Raw genomic sequence first — 25,311 nt, 5'->3', positions numbered from 1 at the left:
CAGAGGAAAATATTTTCGTGATCATACTGAAAACTCAGCATCAGATGCGTTTAGCCTCATGCCCTGAGAGCTGTGAGTCAAAGCAGAAACAGCCTTCAGGCCGGATGTGGGTTCCCTTAAGGAGGCTGGCTCGTAGCACGGGATTCATTCTGCAACAGGCGGAAAGAGGGACCAGGCGGGATGAAGAGGTTACTGGTCCTTGCGCTGTCTCTGGCTTTACTGATTGTCTTCTCAGGTGAGCGTCAACCTCCCCAAATCAACTGGAATACGTCTATTTTAGCTTTTAGAAGTATTTTTTGAAAATTTCAAATAATATGCCATGCATAATAACTCCGATGCTGCTTTTTTCTCTCTTCTAAGAGCAGGCTCCCAGATTACTGTCGTTAAGGATACATTTTTTTTTTTTTTTAAAACAAGTCTGAAACACTCATTCTCAAAAAGGCTGATAAATCTTTAACCATACGGTCTTTCAGAGTTTGAAATCATCAACATTTGATAGATTTTTATGATCGCAGTATCTGTCAGAGTTTGTGGGTGGTTATCTAAACAGCACACTTTTAGGAAACTGTCTTCTCTGATACTGTACTTTTAGGATCACGTGTGATTCTCAAGGTTGATAGAGTCTTGCTGTCACAGGGCATCTCCGAATAACAACTTTAACTTGATTTACTGTGTTGGGAATTTAAAAAAAATCTCACCAAAGTAACCCTGAGAGACAAGGAACACACAGACCAGAGACCTGAAGAAAGTATGTTTTAAGAAACATATTTATTAAATTAACACGTACTTTTGTCTGTGGTTTCTACAGAGGATTACACAACTTTATTTATGGGTCTGTTCCATATCTCAACATGTGTAAATGCAGCACCAGTTCACAAAGAATGAAATGTTCCATTGCCAGAAGCTTTTCCAGGTTTAAACATTCAAATACATGGAACACATTTGCTTTTAAAATTTTTATTTTATTTTTTATTTTATTGGCGTAGAGCCTTCTTTCTTTCTTTCTTTTTTTTTTTGTCTTTTTGCTTTTCTTGGGACACTCCCACAGCATATGGAGGTTCCCAGGCTAGGGGTATAATCGGAGCTGTAGCTGCTGGCCTACGCCAGAGCCACGGCAACACAGGATCCGAGCTGCATCTGTGACCTACACCACAGCTCACAGCAACGCCGGATCCTTAACCCACTGAGCAAGGCCAGGGATCAAACCCGAAACCTCATGGTTCTTAGTCGGATTCGTTAACCACTGTGCCACGATGGGAACTCTGAGGCGTAGAGCTTTCTTACAAGGTTGTCTTCGTTTCAGATGTACGGCCAAGTGACTCAGTTATATAAATATAAGATATGGATATATATGCATGTGTATGTATGCATATATACGAAAATACATATATTCATTTTTTTACAGATGCTTTTCTCGTATAGGTTATTACAGAATATGGAGTAGAGTTCCCTGTGCTATACCATGGGCCCTTGTTGGTTGTCTATTTTATATATAGTAATGTGTATATGTTAATCCCAAATGCCTATACATTTGCTTTTTAAAAAAATAACAGTTTGGCTGATGGCCTCAGAAGTATTTCAGCCTAAAGAAGGTGTCCAGAAATGAGCACCCCCTTTTAAAGGAAAGGCCATCGAAGTAGGTAAATAAATTGCAGCTGTGCAGCTTTGACTCTGAGAATATCAGAAACAATTAAACATTCTTCCCTGAGCCCTCTGGAATGCCACCTCCTTTGGGACAGGTCCCCGTGAAAGAACCTTTGTGTGTTGACCCAAATTGAACTTGCAAATGCTTTGCCTTGGCCCGTGAGACGGAGCAGGGATGTGTGTGCCCCGGCGTCCCTAAGGTCCCCTCCTGACTTTTCCAGGGTCCTCCCCGATTCTGATGGAAAAGCAGGCTAAACAGCTCCTGAGATCCCGGCGCCAGGACAGGCCAAGCAAACCCGGGTTCCGTGATGAGCCCATGCGGGTGAGTTCTGGGCTCTGGGCTCTGGCTGTTGGAAGGAGGGGAGACGTTTGAAAGCTCGTTCATTAGGAAACCAGATGGGGTGCTGGTCCCAGCCCAGCACGGTGGACATGCTGTAGCGTCTCAGGTGCAAGGTGATCCCACCTTCCGACTCATGCCTTTCCTCCTCCCGAGGTGCCAGGTCTGCTCCCTGACTGTTCTTAGTCCTTCAAGTGGGAACTATGGGGACGACATTGGGAGTCCAGGCACTCCAGTGGGCTGCTGGGTGTCACCCCTGAATGTGGTGCTAGGGAGCCATGCCCTGAGGCTTTCTCCTTTTTCCCTTGGGCATCGGGCGAGCTGGACCAGCATCCCCGGTCGGTGCTGCTCTGTCTGGGCGGCAGAATCTCTGTCTCTGCTGCTGGTGGGCTTCTGCCCTCGCCTCCTGCCTCTGACCTTGGCCCTGGGCCTCATCTCTGCCCCTTGGGTTCATGGTGTCCACCTGGTCTTTCTGAACCCGGACCCCCACCCCTGCCTTCATTTTGTGACTTGTGTCAGACCCTGCCACGCTGGCCTCCGGGGCCCTGGCTTGTCGCCCCCTCCCCTGACCGAAGTGCTAACATTCCTGGTACTTTTACCCCACGCAGTGGAAGGTAAGGAGCAGGGCCCCCCGGGGAAAGTCAGCATGTGTGCGAAGCCGTGTCTGTGTCCAGGCTGGTCTCCCACCCACCCTGTGCCCACCTCAGCCAGGCTCCAGGCTGACCCTCTGCTCCCTGGGTCTCCGCATTGAGGCCCAGAGGACCTGCCACAGTGCTGACCTTTGCTCCCTGCAGAATCACGTGGATAGTCTGATTCGTTCATGTAACAGGCTCTCGTTATGATGCTGTGTGGCACAGTGGGGAAGGGTACGGACTCTGGGTCAGACCGTCTGGGTTTGCATCTCCCCACTTTTAAACTGTGTGACTTTGGGGAAGTTTCCTTACATTGCTGGGCTTCAGAACACTCAACTATAAAAAGGGGGTAACTAATATTATTAATTATATTACGATAAATAATAACATGGAACAACCACTTTCTGAGAATAAAATAATTCATGGCAAGGCATGCCCAATGCTACTCAGCAAGCAGTACTTGAGCATGAAGTACCAGGGAGGGGGGCAGGGGGCTGAGGCTGCAGATGGTCCCCTGGGTTTCTGCTCAGAGGTGGTGGCAGACACAGAGGAGCCAGCAAATGGCTATTTCACAGAGCGGCTTAGAAATGAAGCCAGGGATTCGGGCTGTTAAGGCGTTGTTCTCTCTGGTAGGAGAAATCAGAGGTGGCTTGCATCTCCCAGCGCATGGTGGGAAGGGGCTGCAAGGTGGGCAGGTGCAAGGGCAGGAAGGTTCGGGTACATAGGACTTCATCTTGTGTTCAGTGGAGAACAGTCAAAGGATGCTTCAGATGGGGGAGTGCAGATGTGGGCTTTAAACAGATGGTTTGGGGAGTTCCCGTTGTGGCTCAGTGGTTAACGAATCTGACTAGGAACCACGAGGTTGCAGGTTCGATCCCTGGCCTTGCTCAGGGGTTAAGGATCCGGCGTTGCCGTGAGCTGAGGTGTAGGTCGCAGATGTGGCGCGGATCCCGCGTTGCTGTGGCTCTGGCGTAGGCTGTTGGCTACAGCTCTGATTAGACCCCTGGCCTGGGGAGCAGCCTAGAAAAGGCAAAAAGACAAAAATAAATGAATAAATAAAATAAAATAAAATAAACAGATGGTTTGAGAACCATTTAGAAGAGGATTGATGTCTGAGCTGGTGCTCAGAGGTGGCCAGAGGCAGAGGATCCTGAGAGGCTGAGAAGAAAGGAGAGGCAATATTGGGGAACCTCTCGTGTGGGGTTGAGAGCACAGAACACCAGGGTTGGGAGGGGGCTGGGTGGAGGGTGAGGGAGCCAGCCAGGAACAGGATGCTGAGCCCAACGGTCCCGGGGGGGCTCCAACTGGCTGCTTATGCTTTGGGGGTGACATCTGGAGGCCAATTCCAGAGGCTCTTCCTCGGGGCCCTGGTCGGGGGGTGGAGGCTGTTTCAAGGGCTCCGAAGCAGCAGCCCCCTCCAGGTGCTCAGGAGACAGGATATAATCAACTCCAGGGTGGGCCGAGTGTTTTCTCGGCCAGCATCTGGCCCTGTGCCCCGCTCCCCCCGACCCCCAGCTCTGATTGGGGAGCAGCAACCTTGGCAGGGGTGGATAAGGAGGCGTTTTAGGCAGCTGGCCGCAGGTGGGTGTGGAGGTTACAGCTCTGGCTCCCTTCCTCCTCCCAGGCCAGCTACCCACCGTGCTAAACTCTGTCCCCAAACACCTCTTGGTATCCTTCCCTGCCCAGAACTTTTGGGAGCTCCTTCTCTGACCATTTCCTTCTTCCCGGCTCCTGGTCATCATTTGCGTTCATCCGTGACACCCCTCGGGCTTGCCTCCAGCTTTGCTATTTTCCTGAATATCCGGCTTTTGGGGTTTTGGGGTTTCATTGATTTGGATCATCTTTTATAGGCTTGATCACCGCTGGTTCTTTACACCACAGCTCACGGCAACACCAGATCCTTAACCCACTGAGCGAGGCCAGGGATCCATCAAACCCACAACCTCATGGTTCCTAGTCGGATTCATTAACCACTGAGCCATGATGGGAACTCCCAGCACTCAATTGCTTTCTAAATACGTTCCCAACTGGGCCTGGAGTGGCTGTCACATGGGGCAGGTCTCTCCCAGAAGGCCTGGCCCTCATGGTTCTCAGCTTCACCTGCACATCAATGTCACCTGGGTGGGGCAGGGGGGGGGTGCCCTCCAATCCCCACCCAAAACTTTGGCCACACCTCAGGCCACCCCTCTGGGAAGGGGACCCAGGCATCCAATTTTTAACCTTCCAGCATATGGCCAAGGTTAAGAAACACACTCCTGGAGTTCCCATGGTGGCTCAGCGGAAACAAATCTGACTAGCATCCATGAGGACACGGGTTCGATCCCTGGCCCATGAGGGATGCTAGTGGTCTGACTAGCATCCATGAGGACATGGGTTCGACACCCTGCTCTATGGGTTAAGGGTCTGGCATTGCTGTGGCTGTGGTATAGGCCAGTGGTTACAGCTCTGATTCAACCCCTAGCCTGGGAACCTCCCTATGCCAAGGAGGCGGCCAAGAAAGAAAGAAAGGAAGGAAGGAAGGAAGGAAGAAAAAGGAAGGAAGGAAGGAAGAAAGAAAGACGTTCTTAAGAAAAATGTGATTTTAGAAACTACGTGTTGACTCAGGCAGTAAGTACTGCTGTGGGTGGATGTAATTGTGAATGACAGGGCGAGAGACACCCAGAGTGACACGCACAGCGAAAGAGAAAGGGGTTGTTCGGCACTGTAGACAGGGTTCCTCACACCCCCGCCCCCCACCCCCGTGCACCATTACATTTGGGGCCAGATCATCTTTGTCATGGAGCCGCCCTGCGCTTTGTAGGATGTTTAGCAGCCTCCCCAGCCTTGACGCATTAGATGCCAACAGCAAACCTTCCCTCCACCAGTTGTGACAACCAAACATGTCCCCAGATGTTGTCAAATGTCCCTGGAGAAGAGTTCCTGTTGTGGTGCAGTAGAAATGAACCCAACTAGGAACGATGAGGTTGTGGGTTCGATCCCTGGCCTCACTCAGTGGGTTAAGGATCCCGCATTGCTGTGGCTGTGGTGTAGGCCGGCAGCTGTAGTTCTGATTCAACCCCTAGCCTGGGAACCTCCGTATGCCATGGGGGCAGCCCTAAAGAGGAAAAAAAAAAAATGTCCCTGGAGACATGGAAGCAAAATAGCCCCCAGATGAGAACTACAGTAGAGTGACTTCCAAATAATTCACTACATCTTTATTTTCACATTTCAATCTTTGGCTTCACTTTTCCAAACTTGGCTGAATACTGAGGATTCTGGACACAAGTCAGTGTCTTGGGAAGGGACACACAGGACTGGACCGTCCACAGAATGGATGGGAAAAAGGGTTGTTGGGGTCAGCAGTAGGTTCCGAATCTAGTGAGAATCACAGAAATTAGATCCAGTCGTTTCAAGGCAGTTAAGATGACCTAGCGGGGAGTTCCTGTCGTGGCACAGTGGTTAACGAATCCGACTAGGAACCATGAGGTTGCGGGTTTGATCCCTGGCCTTGCTCAGTGGGTGAAGGATCCGGCGTTGCCATGAGCTGTGGTGTAGCTCGCAGACGAGGCTCGGATCCCGCGTTGCTGTGGCTCTGGCGTAGGCCGGCAGGTACAGCTCCGATTGGACCCCTAGCCTGGGAACCTCCATGTGCCGCGGGAGTGGCCCTAGAAAAGGCAAAAAGACAAAAAAAAAAAAAAAGCAGTTGAGTGTTGAACTGAGTGGTCTGGAGAGTAAACGGGGTAGTTGTTTAGATACAGATCAGAGAGCGATACTGAGAGGGGCAGGCAGTGTGAACAGAGAGCTCTCCCTGCTGACCAAGATGGGCACTTAATTACACTTTACATCGCTGAGCACTGAGGACGTAGGCTAGACAGGCTTCTTTCATTTGAGATGCTCGAGTCCACTGCATGGAGACGACGAGCCAGAGCCTTGCCGCCTGATTCCAACCCTCTAACCAGGTTGTCGGGAACACGCAGTCTGAAAAAGGGCCTTGAGCTCCAACAGGAAGGAGGCAGGAGGCTGGGAAGGCTTCCTGGAGTCGGTGCCACAGAGCTGAGGCTTGAAGGATGAGGCGTTCACAAGGCAACGGAGGGATGAGCGAGGTGGGCAGAGAGCTCCCCCCAGTGTGATTCCAGGGCATAGTCTGTGCAAACTGGTTGTGGCCTTGGACTTTGGACAGAGAATGAGTCCTCTCCTTTTCCTGGAGCCCAGTTTTCTCCGTAAAATGTGGGGTTTGGCTCAGAGTCCGGCTAGAAGGTTTGTCCTCAGTCTCATGTTCTAGGGTCTGGAGAGAGCTTCAGGGTGACCATATTCTTGGCGCCAACCTGCTATTGGGAAAGGAGCCTGGCAGGGGGATGGGGGCTTGGCAAGGGTGTGGGGGGGTTATTTAGGGAACCTGGAGGAGCTCATGGAGGGGTCTCTGCAACCCCTCCCCCTCTGCTGCTGCTGTGCCCAGCCTCCTGCCCTGGGTGCCTGACCTGATCCCACCTTGTGTCTCATTGTTTTTTGTTTTTTGTTTTTTTGTTTTTTTTTGTCTTTTGAGGGCCGTACTCATGGCCTGTGGATGTTCCCAGGCTAGGGGGTCTAATCGGAGCTATAGCTGCCAGCCTACACCGCAGCCACAGCAACGCCAGATCCGAGCCACGTCTGCAATCTACACTACAGCTCACGGCAACGCCGGATCCTTAACGCACTGAGCAAGGCCAGGGATCGAACCCACAACCTCATGGTTCCTAGTCAGATTCGTTTGTGTTGTGCCACGACGGAACTCCTTGTGTCTCATTGTTGACTTTTCCTTATAAGGGATTTCCTGAGAGCAACCAACCACCTGTTAGATAAAAAGAGCTGATTCACCCTTCTTAACTGAGCAGCTGACACCATAACCATCCCCTCCTGCATCACTGTTGAATGTGAGTGTTGGACGAAGTGACCCCACCCCTGTCAGCAGGTCACCAGGAGGCCACAAGTGTGGGACCTCTGGCCATGGGGACCACACCTACTTGCTCTGTACCTTTGCCCCCCACCTTCTACCCTCCTTCTTTCTTTGTGCAAATCATCTGTTTAGATATTCCACAGCGTCCTGTGTTTTCAGGATGGCAGATATTGTGTGTGTCTGTGTGTGTATGTGTGCATGTGCACTTGTGTTTGTGTATGGGTGCGTGTATGACTGTACATGGGTGAGTGTGTGTGTATATGTGCATTTGTGTATGGGTGTGTGCATGACTGTACATGTGTGAGGGTATGTGTGTATGAGGATGTGTGTTTGTGTATGTGTGTGCATTTGTGCAGGGTGTGTATATAACTATACGTGTGTGTGAGTGTGTGTGGGTGTATGAGCTTGCGTGTGTGTGCATTTGTATATGGGTGTGTATATGACTGTATATGTATGACGGGGTGTGTGTGTGTTTGTGTATGGGTGTGTGTGTGATTCTGTGTGTGCCTGTGTGTTTTGTGGGATAATTTTTTCAGAAGCCCTGGGTTTCAGTTTCCTCCCTTTTGACCTTGACTCGAGTATCCGGGGGCCAGGTTGGAAAGCCTGGCAGTCACAGCGGAGTAGACTGTCATTCTGTGCTCTGTGGAAGCCACCAGGGGATTTGCAGTGGGGCAATGCTGTGATCAGAGCTGGGGTGTGTGAATGCTGGCCTTCACTTCCCAGCATTGGGAAACTACAATTTTGGACATGTTTTTGCATCTCCTTGCCGTGGTAGCCTGGAGACAGAGGCGCTGAGATGGACGAGCAGAGGTAGCGATCTCTGGGGATGCGTGTGCCCTTGGGAGCTGAGCCTTGAGACTCATGTGGTCTCCACTAACTCAGAATTACCTAGAGATGACTGAGTGGGTCATTTCATTTTGCTTCTCCCCTCTGACAGTTTCAGGGAGGGGAGAGAACGTTGATGAGAGTAAACGGATGGTGCTTGGGGAGGTATCAGGAATTCAAAATGAAAGCAAATGTGAAAATTTGCAGGCATCTCTCTTCTCAGGAGCATCTGTGAAGCCATGTTTATCATCTTGACCCTCAGCTTAAACATGGGCAGACATTTGTGTCTGCGGAATGCTAGGTGTTTTGGAAACAGGTTCAGACAAGCCGAGTCCACCCATCCAGGGGGCTGGACTGTTTTGACAGCCTGTATCTTGCTGATGCGGCAACCCTTTCTTTCTGGGGTGGCAGGAAGGACAGAACCATGCCTTGAAAAGACCACTGGCGTGCCTGCCTTGTGGGGAGGGCTGGCCTCCACCCCAGAAGAGTGGGAGTGCTGGCACCCTTGATGGAGGAAGGTAAGGTCCCAGTGAGGGTGGGGAGAGAGCAAGAGGGGACTGGGTGCTGGGGAAAAAGCACGAGGGGTTCTGAGTGCAGGGGGCGGGGAAGCCGGAGAGGAAGAGGATGAAAGACCCAGAGGTGAGGGATGTGATGAGGGATCAGAGAGAGAGAGGGCAGGTGGGGAGGTAGTGAGGCCCCCACCCTGAGATTCCCCGGGGCAGGAAATAGCCGGCACAGTTATTTTATGGCAACGCCCCCCAACTCCCAACCCGGCCCCGCCCCGGCCACAATGGCCTCCTTACTGTGCCTTGAATGTGTCAGGCTTCCATGCCCTTCATGATGCAGTTCGGGCTGTATGGAGAGCAGGGTTGAGTTTATTCTGCCACTTGCTTTTTTTTCACTCAATGATACATCTTGTTCCAGCTCATTTAATTAATTAATTAACAATTAATTGCATTTTTACAGCCGAACCTGTGACATATGGAGGCTCCCAGGCTAGGGGTCCCATCGGAGCCGCAGCTGCTGGCCTACACCACAGCCACAGCAACACCAGACCTGAGCGTGTTAAATCAATTTGTTGCATTTTTAGAGCCGAACCTGTGACATATGGAGGCTCCCAGGCTAGGGGTCCAATCGGAGCCACAGCTGCTGGCCTACACCATAGCCACAGCAACGGAGGATCCTGCCACCTACACTATAGCTCATGGCAACACCGGGTCCTTAACCCACTGAGTGAGGCCAGGGATGGAACCTGCGTCCCCGTGGATACTAGTCAGATTCATTTACGCTGAGCTACAAAGGGAACACCTTGTTCCAGCTTATCTTCGGTGGAGGCCTAGGAGGAATGTATTAGGCTATAGTCTGGGTATTTGTGTCCACCCGCACGCCCCACATTCATATGTTGAAATCTTAACTCCGCAGTGATGGTATCAGGAGATGGGGTGTTTGGGAGGTACTTAGTCCTGAGGGCTCTGCCCTCACAGATTGTAAATCGGATTACTGCCCTTATAAAAAAGGCCCCAGCAAGCTCCCTGGCCCATCTGCTGTGTGAGGATACAGCAAGAGGTCTGCGACCTGAAGGAGGGCCCTTGCCCGCCCATGCTGGCACCTTGATCTTGGACTTCTGCCTCCAGAGCTGTAAGAAGTCAATTTTTATTGTTTGTAAGAGCCGTGTGTGGTACTTTTGTTATAGCAGCCCACATGCACTGAGACATGCTATACCATATTTATTTAGCCCTTTCTGAAAGAGTGGACATTTTAGGTATTTCCAATGATGAAGATCCTTGCACGCATGTATGTTTTGTAGGGTTCAGTGATAAGAAATGACATTTCTGAGTCAGAGGGTCTATGTACTTCCTGTTGAAATGGGTACTGCCAAATTGCCAAATTGACTTACCAACATCCACCAGAGCTGTGTGTAAGAATACCTGGTTTGCTGTACTCTTGCCAACACTTGATATTATCAGACTTTGTGTGCACAGCTTTCAAAATGGAAGGAAATAAACTTTTAAGAGAAAACTCACCCATCTACTCTTCTGTCTGGTTATGTACATGGAGACATGTTGCCAAACAATGACAATATTTTCTCTGTGATAAGATTTGGGGAAAATTTATATTTTAACTTTCATACTTTTTGCTGTTACTTAGTGTATTAGTGTCTTGAGGCTGCCATAACAAAGTACCACAAGCTAGATTGCTTGAAACAACAGAAATTTATTTTCTCACAGTTTGGGAGACTATATTATCTATACATATAAATATATTCTATATACTTTTCACCATGGACAAGAGTTTGGGAGACTAGAGGTTTGGAACAGGAGTTGGCAAGGTTGGTTCCTTCTGGAAGCTTAGACAGAGAATCTGTTCCATGCTTTTCTCCTAGCTTTTGGAAATCTTTGGCATTTCTTGGCTTGTAGCTGCCTATTTTCACATGGTCTTCTTCCCTGTGTATCCTTGTGTCCAAATTCCTTTTTTCTAGGGATGCTGGTCTTTGGATTTAAGGCCTAGCATCATCCTGTATGACCTTGTTTCCAAAGAAGTTCATATTCCCAGGAGCCAAGTAGACATGAAATTTGGGGGGATACTACTCAGTCCAGTATACCCAGTTTTTTTATCTATGTGTATAAATATATTCTATATACTTTTCACCAAGGACAACACAAGAGAACGGTTAGGAGAGGGACAGCAGAGTGCCAAATCTGAATCCCAGCTCGCCACTGACTGGCTATCACATCCTGGCCAAGTTGCTTAAACTCTGCATGTAAGTCTCGGTTTTCTCACCTATAGCATGGGCTGTGATAAACCTACTTCAAAGGCGTATTGTGAGAAAAGGCATGCAAAGCACTCAGTGCAGCACCTGTCAGTGAAGACAATGGCTCTCCTTCTTCTTCCTCCTCCTCCTCTTCTTCTTCCTCTTCTTCTTTTTCTTTCCACAAAGCAGCCGCTGAATAAACACTTTTTAAAATATAACAAGGAGTTCCCATTGTGGTGCAGTGGAAATGAATCCAACTAGGAACCATGAGGTTGCGGGTTTGATCCCTGGCCTCGCTCAGAGGGTTAAGGATCCGGCGTTGCCATGAGCTGTGGTGTAGGTTGCAGATGTGGCTCGGATCCCGAGTTGCTGTGGCTGTGGTGTAGGCCGGCAGCTATAGCTCGGATTCGACGCCTAGCCTGGGAACCTCCATGTGCCACGGGTGCGGCCCTGAAAAGACAAAAGACAAGAAACACACACACACATATATATAAAACAAAACAAAACCCTCTTTGGCGTCTCACTGCTTATAGGATAAAGACTAAGTGTCTTGGTCTGAGAGACAGACCAGTCCCAAGCCACCACCGAGTCCCATTTCCTGCCACTCCTTCAAGGACTTTTCTGTTCCAGCCACCTGGAGCTTCTCATTGTTTTCCAAATATGCCTCTTCTCCTTGGTCTCAGTAGCTTTTCACATGTGAGTACCTGTGTGTGTAGTGCTGTTCTCCATTATTTCTGCCTGGTAACCTCCTCTTCAGTCTCAGTGTCACTTTCTCTGTCTCCTCCAAGTTGGTCCTGCTTCCTCCTGGTACTCACTCACAATACCATATGTTTATATAGGCACATCTATCTACATGTAAATTTCTAGAGAAAGTTCTAAAAATATGCTCAGTTGACTGTTAACTGTGTCATCTTATTAAGGAGGCTAAGATTGCTGATGACCTAGGGAATTTAACACTTGATGTTCAAATTTTAAACAGCAACACTATGTTCATATGCTACTTGTGTAATTACACATAAAATTTTAAACATGTATATTTATTACAAATAACTGGAAACCAAGAACGAGTCAAAAGAGGAAAAGAAAATCAGATGTAGTCCTATTCTCTCTCCCCAAATACAGCATTGCCATTTTTTGAGATGTGTTCTTTTCAGTCTTTTTGTGTTTTTTTAAAAAAGTATAATCACATCCTACAATTTTGTATCCTAGTTTTGCTCTTAATAGTATAACACACACAATTCCTTGTATTATTATAAACTATAATCATACCGATAGTGAATTATCCTCTTTTGTTAAATCACTTCTACTATTTTTACTTTTTTAATTATTTTATTTTATTTTATTTTATTATTTTTTTATTTTCCCACTGTACAGCAAGGGGGTCAGGTTATCTTTACATGTATACATTACAATTACATTTTTCCCCCAGCCTTTCTTCTGTTGCAACATGAGTATCTAGACAAAGTTCTCAATGCTATTCAGCAGGATCTCCTTGTAAATCTATTCTTAGTTGTGTCTGAGAAGCCCAAGCTCCCAATCCCTCCCACTCCCTTCCCCTCCCCCTCCCATCAGGCAGCTACAAGTCTCTTCTCCAAGTCCATGATTTTCTTTTCTAAGGAGATGTTCATTTGTGCTGGATATTAGATTCCAGTTATAAGTGATATCATATGGTATTGGTCTTTGTCTTTCTGGCTCATTTCACTCAGTATGAGATTCTCTAGCTCCATCCATGTTGCTGCAAATGGCATTATGTCATTCTTTTTTATGGCTGAGTAGTATTCCATTGTGTATATATAGCACATCTTCCGAATCCAATCATCTGTCGATGGACATTTGGGTTGTTTCCATGTCTTGGCTATTGTGAATGGTGCTGCAATGAACATGCGGGTGCACGTGTCTCTTTTAAGTAGAGTTTTGTCCTGATAGATGCCCAGGAGTGGGATTGTGGGGTCATATGGAAGTTCTGTGTATAGATTTCTAAGGTATCTCCAAACTGTTCTCCATAGTGGCTGTACCAGTTTACATTCCCACCAACAGTGCAGGAGGGTTCCCTTTTCTCCACAGCCCCTCCAGCACTTGTTATTTGTGGATGTATTAATGATGGCCATTCTGACTGGTGTGAGGTGATATCTCATGGTAGTTTTGATTTGCATTTCTCTTATAATCAGCAATGTTGAGCATTTTTTCAGGTGTTTGTTGGCCATCTGTATATCTCTTTGAAGAAATGTCTAGTCAGGTCTTTTGCCCATTTTTCCATTGATTGATTGGCTTTTTTGCTGTTGGGTTGTATAAGTTGTTCATATATTCTAGAGATTAAGCCCTTGTCAGTCGCATCATTTGACACTATTTTCTCCCATTCTGTAAGTTGTCTTTTGGGTTTCCTTGGCTGTGCAAAAGCTTTTCAGTTTGATGAGGTCCCATGGGTTTATTTTTGCTCTAATTTCTATTGCTTAGGGAGTGTTTTGCCTATGTTTTCTTCTAGGAGTTTGATGGTGTCCTGTCTTATATTTAAGTCTTTCAGCCATTTGGAGTTTATTTTTGTGCATGGTGTGAGGGTGTGTTCTCGTTTCATTGCTTTGCATGCAGCTGTGCAGGTTTCCCAGCAATGCTTGCTCAATAGACTTTCTTTTTCCCATTTGATGTTCTTGCCTCCCTTGTCAAAGATGAATTGACCCTAGGTGTCAGGGTTTATTTCCGGGTTCTCTATTCTGTTCCATTGGTCTGTCTGTCTGTTTTGATACCAGTACCACACTGTTTTGATGACTGTGGCTTTGGAGTATTTCTTGAAGTCTGGGAGAGTTATGCCTCCTGCTTGGTTTTTGTTTCTCAGGATTGCTTTGGCGATTCTGGGTCTTTTGTTGTTCCATATAAATGTTTGGATTGTTTGTTCTACTTCTGTGAAAAATGTCACGGGTAATTTGATAGGGATTGCATTGAATCTGTAGATTGCTTTGGGTAGTTACTTTTTTAATTTTAAAATTTATTTATTTATTTTCTTTTCTGGCCGCCCTGTGGCATATGAAGTTCCCAGGCCAGGGATCAGAACTGAGCAGCAGTTGCAACCTACAGCACAGCTGCAGCAATGCCAGATCCTTAACCCACTGTGCTGGGCCAGGATTCGAACCTGCATCCCAGATCTCCCAGGATGTTGTGGATTCCATTGCACCACAGCGGGAACTCCATTTCTGCTATTTTTAACATTATGAACAACACGCAAAACATTTTTGTTCTTAAAGTATTTTTAATATCTTGAATTATTTGCTCAGGATATATTCCCAGAAGATAAATTCCTGGATCCCCAGAGATGCATACTTTCCAAGCTTTTAGTATATGTCATCATATTGCTTTCTTAAAGTTTTTAAAAAAACATAATTTATATTCTTGTCCCCCAAGAAAATGTTCTAAAAGAAGTTTTAAGGTAAGCATGATTATGGATGCTTAAATTGGATGGTAGTTGGCCATTTCTCAGGCTGGAGGAATGGATACAGTGAGAGAGGAGAAGGGATCAAAAATTACTTGTGGGTGTCTGTGTGGACACTTGAGTGCCATTCATTTTCACCAGAAACCTAAGAGGAGAAGCAGATTGTCTGGAATGATGGTGTATTTGAAAGTCTTCTCTCATAGCACCTGCTTTTACCCCCCCCTTTTTTTTTTTCCTTTTTAGGGCCACGCCTGTGGCATATGCAAGTTCCCAGGCTAGGGGTCAAATCAGAATTGCAGCTGCCAGCCTACACCACAGCCACAGCAATGCCAGATCTGAGCTGAGTCTGCGACCTAGACCACAGCTCTTGGCAATGCCAGATCCTTCACCCACTGAGTGAGACCGGGGATCGAACCTGCGTCCTCATGGATCCTGGTCAGATTCAGATTCATTTCTGCGGAACCACTATGGGAACTCCCACAAATTTGCTATTTCTGACTTAAAAAAAAAAAACAACCATCAGTCTCTTCTTCTAGACTGCTCTAAACCGCTTCAGCAGATAGATTTGTTTCACTTCTGGGTCCCCAGCACCAAGCACAGTGCTTGCCATTTACTAAATACTCTGTATACTTATTTCCATCCCTTTCTTTTCTTCTCTCCAGGGGAGAAATTTTGTAGGACATAACTCAACCATAGAATCTGGAGGTTATTTCAAAGAACTCTTCTTTGCTTCCCTTAAATTCATTAAATTTCTTAGTCATCCCAAATTTTAGGAAAGAAATGGTGGCCAACTGCTGGGGTGAACCATGGAAATTCTCTAAAAAAGATGACATCCGAGCTAAAATTATGTCTTTCGTGACTGTATTTGTAAGCCTGTGTTCCTTGAGGGAATGTTCTTGTTGGGCAAGTATAAATCATATGAGCTTGATTGTGAGCAGTCTTTGTAAAATACACTTGCATATTTAGCTCCTTGACAAATGTATGTAATAATTCCGTTGCCCTTTTGTTCCCTGTGGTTTCAAAGACCAGTTCAGAGTGACTGAGGTATAAACTTGACACGTCTTTGATCTGCCTTCCTTGAGGGCTAAGCCTTCTGGTGGCTCCCAGTAGTAGCGTTCTAGCTCACCCCAAATAATTCATCCACATGTTGATGGGTCTTTAATTCCATGCAAATGTCACGGGAAGGATTTTTTCCTTCTTGGAAAAAGATCCCACCTTGATAGATTAACTGTCCACTTTATGATTCTCAGCTTAGATCAGTTTCCAGTGGGTATTTCATTTCATCATCACACCTCTCCAGGGCTGTCATAAAGGACCCCTTCCAATTTTTGCTCTAATTACTGAGAATTTATTTATTGAAATCACTACACTTGGCATCGGACATGGAACACAGATACTGGCTTTTGTTTTGCTTTAATTTCTCCCCCCCGTGAAGAGAGGAATGAAAAAAAATGAAAACTTATTTTTCCATATTCTCCTTCTTTCTTGATCCAGGAATATTTGAGATTATCATTAATGCTGGGTCATTTCTAACTCAGCCAACGCAATTGTTGAATTTGTGGTTTTCAGCAGATTTGCAGTTTGGCTTTTCATCTTTGACTAATGATCGCTTTTAGGCCTTTGTGGCTTATTCATTTCCCTAACATTTTAAATAAATAGTGAAATGTCATGGAAACCAGGGCTTGTTTCATTCTCTCTTTCTCTGTGTGTCTGTTTTGGTTGTTTTTCTTCAACAATGATTTCAGCCCCTATGTAGGAGTGTGAAATATATATTCCTCTTTGATGCTTTTTATGTACAGTTGGCTGGGGCCATTGTAATGAGCTGATCGACACAGATGCCCAGGAACCTCCCAAGGAGAATTTAGCAAGATGATGGAGAAAGAACAGTCATGTCATTTATTCATTCACTCATTTGTATGTTTCTTCTGTGAGTTTTATTGAGTCCCTACTACGTGCCAAAGCACTAAGCCCCACACTAGGTACGCCTTCGTCACTCTCATCAAAAGCCAGTTGAATAAGGATGCAAATGAGCATGTAATTATAACAAGTATATACATGCTGTATATCAGTTGTGACATTTTTTTCTATCACCACTGATCTCATCGGGATAGTCTTTTAAGTATTGGGAAGCTGTTAGGTTCGTGGTTGCAAATATAAAGTTTTCCAGAGTTCTAATTTCCCATTACAAGCCTGAAACTTTTTTTTTTTCCTTTTTATGGCTGAACCCACAGCATATGGAAGTTCTCAGGCTAGGGGTTGAATAGGAGCTGTGGTTTACATCAGAGCTATGGCAACACCAGATCTGAGCCGCATCTTTGAACTATGCTGCAGCTTGCAGCAATGCTGGATCCTTAACCCAGAGAGCGAGGCCAGGGATTGAACCCACATCCTCCCAGACACTATGGCAAGTTCGTAACTTGCTGAGCCACAATGAGAATTCCCTGAATTTATTATTTAGTAACAGGTGCTGTCAGTTGTCTTGTTGAAGTGACAGGCTCACTTCGGGCATTTTTTTTTTTGTCTTTTCTAGGGCCGTTCCCACAGCATGTGGAGGTTTCCAAGGCTAGGGGTCTACAAGGCCACTGGCCTACACCAGAGCCACAGCAACGCGGGATCCAAGCCGTGTCTGTGACCTACACCATAGCTCATGGCAACGCCGGATCCTTAACCCACTGAGCAAGGCCAGGGACCGAACCCGCAACCTCATGGTTCCTAGTCCGATTTGTTAACCACTGCGCCACGACGGGAACTCCAACTTCAGGCATTTTGAGAAGACATCTGCCAAACATGCACATAAAACACACATACCTCGTTCGTCCCTTGTCATCAACAGTCAAAAGCCCAGGTGCTTTTCCTGGAGAAAATCGTTGTACTTCATTGTGCTGCAGAAACGCTGTCTGTCTGCGATGCTTCCCATTGGTCACTTTGGCTTCACCAGGGTGTGCTTTGGTGAAACTGGCATTGAAAGAGTATTTTATTTTTATTCATCTATTTTAACTGCAAGTGTGAGGAAGGCTATCAGGGCCACTAGGGTCGTTAGGTGACACTGCCTTAACTCCTGCCCAGGCATCAGTTTTACCCACCATTGCACACACCGAGAAGGTGAATGTCTTCATATATGTTTGAAAAATAGTTCTGACATCTCGGACCCCTGAGGGGAGCACAGACCACGCTTCCAGGACCGTAGTTTTACTCCCTCATTCAGCAAGTATTTATTGAACGTTTCCTCTGGACCAGTTCCTGGGAGAGATACCCCATCCACACCCTCCAGGCATGCTCAGATCCTCCGTATCTAATTGCAACCCAAATTAATTGAAGAGCGCTTCCTAAAGAGACTTTTCACAAAGACGTGCCAGGATGAAGGTGAACCGCAAGAGACGATAAAGGATGCAGAGCTGAGAGCCCGGAGGCATGAGGGTGGAAGAGGAGAGTGTGGTTTCTGGAACCTGCAACTGGAAGGGCAGCCCTCTGGGAGCTGAGTCTTCCAGGAGGGAGACAGCCAACCTCCTTGGGGAGGTACCAGGGGAATGCAAGCTGCAGCCTCTTTTTTCCTGCCTCTTCTCCCCTGCTGGTGCCGCTGACATCAAACCTCACTGGAAGCCTCAGAACAAAAGGGTCTGTGGTTGCAGTTCACCTACCTAGGTCAGCCTCTCACTGTAGAGGGCCAGGCGAAGGAGGGGAGAGAGTGGGTTTAGAGGGGAAAATGGACACTGTGGATTTGGTACAAGGCTTTGTGTGCTTCATATCGTTTAGTCCTGGCAACCCAGGAAAAGACGTGCCAGTGTCATCCCGATGTTGCAGATGGACAAACTGAGGCTGGAGAGGTAAAGCAATAACATTGGTAGGGTCTGGATTTGAACCAGACCCTGATCCAGATCCAGACCCGAACCTCTTAACCTCTCCACCACATTGCCTGGCAAACAGGCAGATGAGACCGCAATGTATTTCCGTCCTTGAGCCGCTGACATGGAACAGTTGATTAAGTAAAGCTATGTGCTTTGTTCCTTATTTACAAGACTCTGCATAGTCTTCCTGTTCCTTCCAATTTCTATTCTTCTGGCTCAAGATTCCTCCAACAGGGCAAGGCAGGGCAGGAGCCAGCCTCAAACACACAAATGTGTCCATCAAGCTGCTGGGGAATGCTCGTTGCTTCCCACTGGGAGCCCTCCTACCATCCGCCCCCTCCCTGGCTGCCCCAGAGACTCCCTGCCCAGGACACAGGGTGCATTTTGATGAGTTAAATGAAAATGATGATAATCAAATAATTTCAATCTGCCTGAGTCCCCGGGGGAAAGGAAAAACCATTTCAGGAAAGTTGGACACCTCACAATTCATTCCTTTGAACAGTTATTAAAAATTTTTAAAAAGTTATGTTTAAAATAGGTGTGTACTTCCTAGAGGATTTTCTTAAAACTTTATTTATTTTTGTCTTTTTTTGTCTCTTGAGGGCTGCACCCGTGGCATGTGGAGGTTCTCAGGCTAGGGGTAGAGTTGGAGCTGTAGCTGCCAGCCTGTGCCACAGCCGCAGCCACAGCAATGCCAGATCTGAGCCACGTCTGCAACCTACACCACAGCTCTCACGGCAACACAGGATCCTTAACCCACTGAGCGAGGCCAGGGATCGAACCTGCTTCCTCATGGACAGTTGATTAACTGTTCCTCGTTAACCACTGAGCCACAACAGGAACTCCTTCTTGAAACTTTAAAACTCAAAGTTCTCAACTGACCTTCTATTAAAGCTTTATTGGTACCATAGGAGGGTTTTCATGATTTAGGATTTTTAGTAATATCTAATAGAGATATTACTCAATATGACTACTCTCTTCCAAGGTGAAATGACACTTCTCTGATTAATGGCCTGTAGCTTTGGGTTACCTATCTGTGTTTATATGGACTGTTTCATGCACATTTTGCAATGGTTCACATCCCATAATTTCAGCACCCAAACGTATTTCAGGGCAATATTCACAACATACATCTTCCAAATTAAAAATCACTTCTGTATCTTTGGAGGGACACATCAAGTGCATGTGCCAACATGTGAATCAACACACATGGCACCGCCACCAAATCTGATGTGGGCCAGTTAAGTCCCTACTGTCAGTGAGAGGTCACTGCTAAACAGAGTAACCAGCGCTGTGTCGGTGGAAGTCCAGGGAGCTCTGGGGTCACATGAATCCAAGAAGGCTACCTGGAGGAAGAAACACCTAAGATGAGGGCTGAAAAGTCAGGAGTGAGATAGGAAAAAGAGAGGGGAGGGGTGTTCCGGGCAGAGAGAAGAACGTAAAATCCAAGAGCAGAGCAAGGGTGGTCCCTCCAGGGAAAGATGCTCCCCTCACCATGTGGGGCCATGACCAGATGTGCACCCAGCTACTGCTAGTAGTCTGGGCAGTGCCCACGGCCACTTCTCTGCTTGTACCAGGGGATGGAGAGACAAGGTATGGGGGGAAAGAAGAGACTTTTGTGACTGATTAAGACAAGGGAAGTAACACTTTCCTCCTTGAATTAATTAATTATTTTGTGGGGCTGTGTCCACATTTGGAAGTTCCCGGGCCAGGCATCAAACCTGTACCACAACAGTGACAATGCCGGATCCTTAATCACTGGGCCACCAGGGAATTCCTGTTTTGACTTTTTGGCTATGAGGAATAATGCTGTTGTGCGCACCTGTGTCCACGTTTTTGTGTGGACATATGCTTTCATTTTTCTCGTCTATATAGTTGTTGGGTCATATGCTGACACTCTGTTTAGCATCTTAAGAAACTACCAGGCAGTTTTCTACAAAATGCCCCTTTATCCCTAGTAACGTTTTAGGGGCTTTAAAGTTTATTCTGTTTGATAATAGCATAACAACTCCAGCTTATAGTTATCACTCACCTTCAAAAAAAGATGATTTTATCACAAATATGTCCCACCATAAATGATATATTTAGTTATGCATGTTTTGAGCTTTATAGACATGCTGTTAACCTATAAATGTCATCTTCTTGGACTTGCTCCTTTCACTCATCATGCTATTTCTAAGACTCATCTATGTTGTTGTATGAGCTGTAATTAATTCTATGTTCATTGCTGTATAATATTCCACCATGTGACCCAATCATAATTCATTTATCCATGTTCTTGTCAGTGGATATTTGACATGTTTCCAGTGTTTTGCTCCTACACATTTATTGCTGCTGTGAATGTTCTTATACACATCTTCTGATATAAGGGCTGCTCTTGTTCTCAAAGCTACTAGAAGCATCAGCATGAGCTGGGAACTTGTTAGAAATTCACCAGGAGCCTGATCCCAGACTTACTGAATCAGGAACTCTGAGGATGGGGTCCCAGCAATCTAGGTTTTAACAAGCCCTCAGGTGATTCTTATGCCTGATAAAGTTTGAGAACCACTGCTCTAGGGTTTGAACAAGGAGTGAAATTTCTGGATTGTAGGCAACCCGTTGTTTGCCAAACTTCCTATAACTCTCCATCAGTAGAGTCTATGAGTTCCCATGGATACACACTTAAGATTGTCTGATTTCTTTATTTTGCCCACAAATGGGTCTGTCTGACTGATTTTCCCTGCAGAGAGGCAAGGGCGTGGAGGTTTCTTCTCCCTGGCTGCTCCCGGCCTCAGAACCACAGCCAGACCCCACTCATTGGCAGCTTGGTGTCACTGTGCCTAAAAATCTCTCTTCAATGCTGGTTGGTTTTGACAGGAGTACATGCACCACCTGCTCCTCCTGGAGCACCGTGCTGAGGAGCAGTTCCTGGAGCACTGGCTGAACCCTCACTGCAAGCCCCACTGCGACAGGAATGTGGTCCATCCCGTGTAAGTGGCTCAGGACCAGCCTCTGGTATGTTCCTTCTCCCGGACCTTCTGTTTTGGGGAGGGAGAGGTGGACAGTGCAGACATGGCTGTGAGGCTTCGAGAACACAGCATTAGGGGCAGTGGGTTAGCTGGTTAGGGATTGGGCAGTGGTGAGATCAAGGTGGGAGAGGTGGCGGGGGGGTGGGCAGGTCGAGAGGACCACTGGGGACACACACGGGGGCCTGAGTCCTACGAGTCACCAAGAGGTCCCAAGTAGGGGAGGGATGTGACTCTATTTGCCACCCAGAAAGGCTCCCTCTTAAATACAACTCTGGGGAAATGTGGCTTGTTGAGACTTGGGTCTCCCCAGGGGGCGGTCAGCCTCTATGGGCTTGATCAGTGACATCCGTCACAACCAGCACCATTGTCACCAGCATCAGCAACGTTACTGTCTCCCCACAGCCTTGCAGGCTGGGAGTCTGCCCAGCCCTCCCTGTCTTACCTCTTCCCCTGGCTTGGCCCTTTTGGTCCCCCTGAACTGCTGGGCTGCACCCCCCACCTCCGCACCTTCGTTCCTGCCTGAGGCTGTTTGCTGCATCCCGCATTCCGTCTGTATCCATCTTCTTGCCCCCTTTCCAAATTCTGCTAGATAACACAGCAAGATCCCTTCAGAGGTTAAGCCAGTGAGTTTTATTTCTCCTCCGTAATTTGTGTGGATTCAGCAGGAGGGTATAACTGGGTAGTTGACCATCTGTGGTTCAGAGAAATCTTGTACCCTTGTTATTTTGTACTACTGTGAATGGACAGAGAACACTCCCTTTAGAGGATTGCTCTTCATGATTTTCAGGGTGCCATCTCATAAAACCCCTCATCTGATCCTCTTAACACCCCCGTGTCATTGCCGGGCATGAGTTCTAACCCTGTTTTCTAGGAGACCTCGCAGAGCGTGATTAAGCTACTAACTCACTGGAGTTCCCGTCGTGGCTCAATGGTTAACGAATCTGACTAGGAACCATGAGGTTGTGGGTTCGATCCCTGGCCTTGCTCAGTGGGTTACGGATCTGGCATTGCTGTGGCTCTGGCGTAGGCTGGTGGCTACAGCTCCGATTCAACCCCTAGCCTGGGAACCTCCATATGCCATGGGAGCAGCCCTAGAAATGGAAAAAAAAAAGACCAAAAAAAAAAAAAGCTACTAACTCATTCTGGGCAGTGGTTGGTATGTTTGTCTTTTGCCAACTCCAAATCCTGCATGCTTTTCTGTGGACTGTACTGCTGGGTCGTGTGTGTGTGTGTGTGTGTGTGTGGGGGGGGGGGGGGGGGGGGGAGGTGGGGGCACACGGTCCTCTTGAGGGGCATTAGCCTAGAGCTAGAGGAGGGAGTTCCCTGGTGGTCTAGTGCTAGGACTCAGTTCTTTTACTGCTGGAGCCCGAGTTCAATCCCTGGTCTGGAACTGGAATCCCACATGAAGCTGCTGCACACCCTGGCCAAAAAAAAAAAAAAAAAAAAAAAAAAAAGGAAAAAAAATTGAGAGGAGTGGAACAGAAGTTCTGCTTCTGAGGGCTGGTTGGGGGTGGGGGTGGGGGCTCGGCTGACATCCTGTTCTGGAGCCCCGTTCTAGGTCACAGCTGGCATCCTGTGCTCCCCTCCCCCCACATCTCCCCTCCACCCCCATCCTGCCCGCCCCCAGCTCTTGACACCAGGGACCTTTGTCCTTCAGCACCAGAAGCCCTGGCGTGGCTTCTTCTGGAACACAAAACTGTGGAGTACTTAAGAGCTCAGCCTCTAGAATAGGGAAGACTTGGGTTCAGCTCTCTGTGTTCATGCTCTGTGACCTCAGACAAGTCACTTAACCTCTCTGAGTCTCTAGTTCTGCATCTGTAAATTGGGATAATGATGACTCCACAGAGTGAATGGTTCCATGAACAGAGGCACTAAGCTCCATGGGACAGGCTGGGTGAGAGGAGAGGTTTCTGAGTTAAGGGAGCCTCAGGGCAGCAGCCTCCGCCACCTCTGGTGGCTGTGGAAGTGGCGATGGTGGTGGTGAGGCTGCTCCTGCCAAACGGAGATGTCTGGAGAGGCCTCCATCCAGGCAACATCCATTTACGATGAAGCCAAGAAAGTAGTGGCTGGAGTGCGGACTTGGAATTTGGAGTCAGGTAGCATTCCGATGGCGAGTCCACTTCTGAAAAAATTCCAACTTCTCTCTCACTTTCCTCATCGGTAAAATATAAGAAGAGTTCCTCCTGCCTGAGGCTGTTAAGAACATTAAAGACAAAGTCACGGCATGGAAAATAGTGCTGCCCTGGCACGTGCTAGGTAGTACTCGGGGAAAGGACAGCTTGCTAGCAGTTTCCTCCTCCCCTCCCCCGCCCTCCTCTCCCCATCTCCCCTCCCCCATCTCCCTTCCCTCTCCTCCCCTCCCCATCTCCCCTCCCCCTTCCTCTCCCCTCCCCCTCCTCATCTCCTCTCCTCCTTCCTCTCCTGTCCCCCTCCCCATCTCCCCTCCTCCCCTCCCCCTCCTCCTCTTCCCCCTCTTCCTCCTCCTCCCCCCTTCCCCCTTCCTTCTTCTTTATCAGCATCATCATCACATTAACATTATTTTCTGGTTCTTTTCCAGCAAAGAACGTTTTGATAAAACAACAGCCCGGATACTGTTGAAACTGGATGAGGCTCCTTCTTTCATTTATTTTTCAGCTGTGGAATGGATGTCTTCAGACCTTGTGAATTGTGGGCATAGCAAAGGTTGCCTTGGGGATTGATGGCAAATATTTACGCTACTTCATTTTACTAAACTGCACAACTCATTAAAACCAATAGCTTAAACCCTAGACCCCTGCCCCCCCCTCCCCTGCAATGGCCCTCCTCCTGATTTGAAAGGGTGGGCAGAGGGGAATATTTCCTGGGGCTGGGACCTCTGGAAAGGAGAGGTGTTATCTTGGAGGCCTGAAGCATGCCGCTTGGGGCTGCAGGGGTTTTGGCCCTTGCTTTTCTCTCTCTCTTCTTTTCTGCTCTAATAAACATCAGTGTTAAGCCTGCTTTCCGTGGTGTCTCCTGTCCTTTATCTACATGAAGAGAAGCAGAGGTTCCCCTCTCTTATTTCTCTTCGTGAATCCAGCATCAGTATGACAGGGATGGAGTCGGCACAGGTAGTTGCAGAAGTCCCAATAAGGGACCACAGAGGGAAACCTGGGGGACTTTGGGAGATCACGGTTAAGTTAATAATTGCTCAAGAAAGCCATCAGCACAAAGCAGGCTTGCTCGACTAAAGGAGGTGTGAGAATTGCCTCTGGTCATTGGGTAGGGGATGGGATGAAGCCTGCGTTCAGATTCAGGCCAAGGGCAGGAGTTTGAGGACTGCCCTTCTGCTGATTTGAAATACATACCTGACCAGATACTAAGGAGGAGCTACTGTTCAAAACAGAGGACGAGGCAGTCTTTTCCAACCCCCACTTCAGGATAAAACTGTAACCCACCAGATCCGGGGCTAGAGCTTCCTTACCTGCCTGCCTGCATCTCTCACAAGCGTCCTATCCTAATAAATCTATTTCTTGCCGATCACTTTGTCTCTCACTGAATTCCTTCTGCGCAGAGACAGGAAGAACCTGAACTTCAGTGAGTCCAGACACTGGGTGGGTGATTCTCATTTAAAACTGTGGGTTCAAGTCCCAATCTGGCTTTAGGCTGGGTTCGAGTCCCGGCACATGGGTTCAAGTCCCTGTCTGTATTCTAGCTCGGTTAGGGCTGTTAGTATTGTCAGTTTCAAGAACATTCACTGTTCTTTGAACAGATAAATGGATAAAAATACAAACACCCAGCAATTTTTCACCTCGGCTATTTCTTTTGTCAAAGAGATTATTTGCCTGAGGCCAGCTCTGGAAAAAGAGCCCTAATTTAGTACCAGTGGCACCCTCTGGTCTTCCTGCCAAGGGGGCATTCTCATGGCAGCAACTTCTGTACCCCTGTGCTCCTCATCTGCCCACAACCCCCAGAACCAG

At 47.5% G+C, this 25,311-nt stretch overlaps 1 protein-coding gene across 1 annotated transcript; it reads left to right on the top strand.

The window, feature by feature from the left end:
• On the top strand, positions 1-24,352 carry C14H17orf67 (chromosome 14 C17orf67 homolog). The gene is made up of 4 exons (XM_047758090.1): positions 1-235; positions 1,866-1,966; positions 21,225-21,362; positions 23,934-24,352. The coding sequence occupies exons 1-3, from the start codon at positions 181-183 to the stop codon at positions 21,339-21,341; spliced, it is 273 nt and encodes a 90-aa protein (XP_047614046.1). The 5' UTR covers positions 1-180; the 3' UTR covers positions 21,342-21,362; positions 23,934-24,352.
• Positions 24,353-25,311: the final 959 nt, after the last annotated feature.

This window comes from Phacochoerus africanus, chromosome 14 (assembly GCF_016906955.1).
Source record: "Phacochoerus africanus isolate WHEZ1 chromosome 14, ROS_Pafr_v1, whole genome shotgun sequence".
Classification (NCBI taxonomy): Eukaryota; Metazoa; Chordata; class Mammalia; order Artiodactyla; family Suidae; genus Phacochoerus; species Phacochoerus africanus.
This window is presented reverse-complemented; position numbering and strand designations above follow the sequence as displayed.

Bases quoted from the DNA above. Each gene is read 5' to 3' on its own strand.
- C14H17orf67 (XM_047758090.1), top strand. From the start codon at position 181: ATGAAGAGGTTACTGGTCCTTGCGCTGTCTCTGGCTTTACTGATTGTC. The intron at 236-1,865 runs GTGAGCGTCAAC...TGACTTTTCCAG, and splicing joins TTTACTGATTGTCTTCTCAG to GGTCCTCCCCGATTCTGATG. The intron at 1,967-21,224 runs GTGAGTTCTGGG...TGGTTTTGACAG, and splicing joins TCCGTGATGAGCCCATGCGG to GAGTACATGCACCACCTGCT.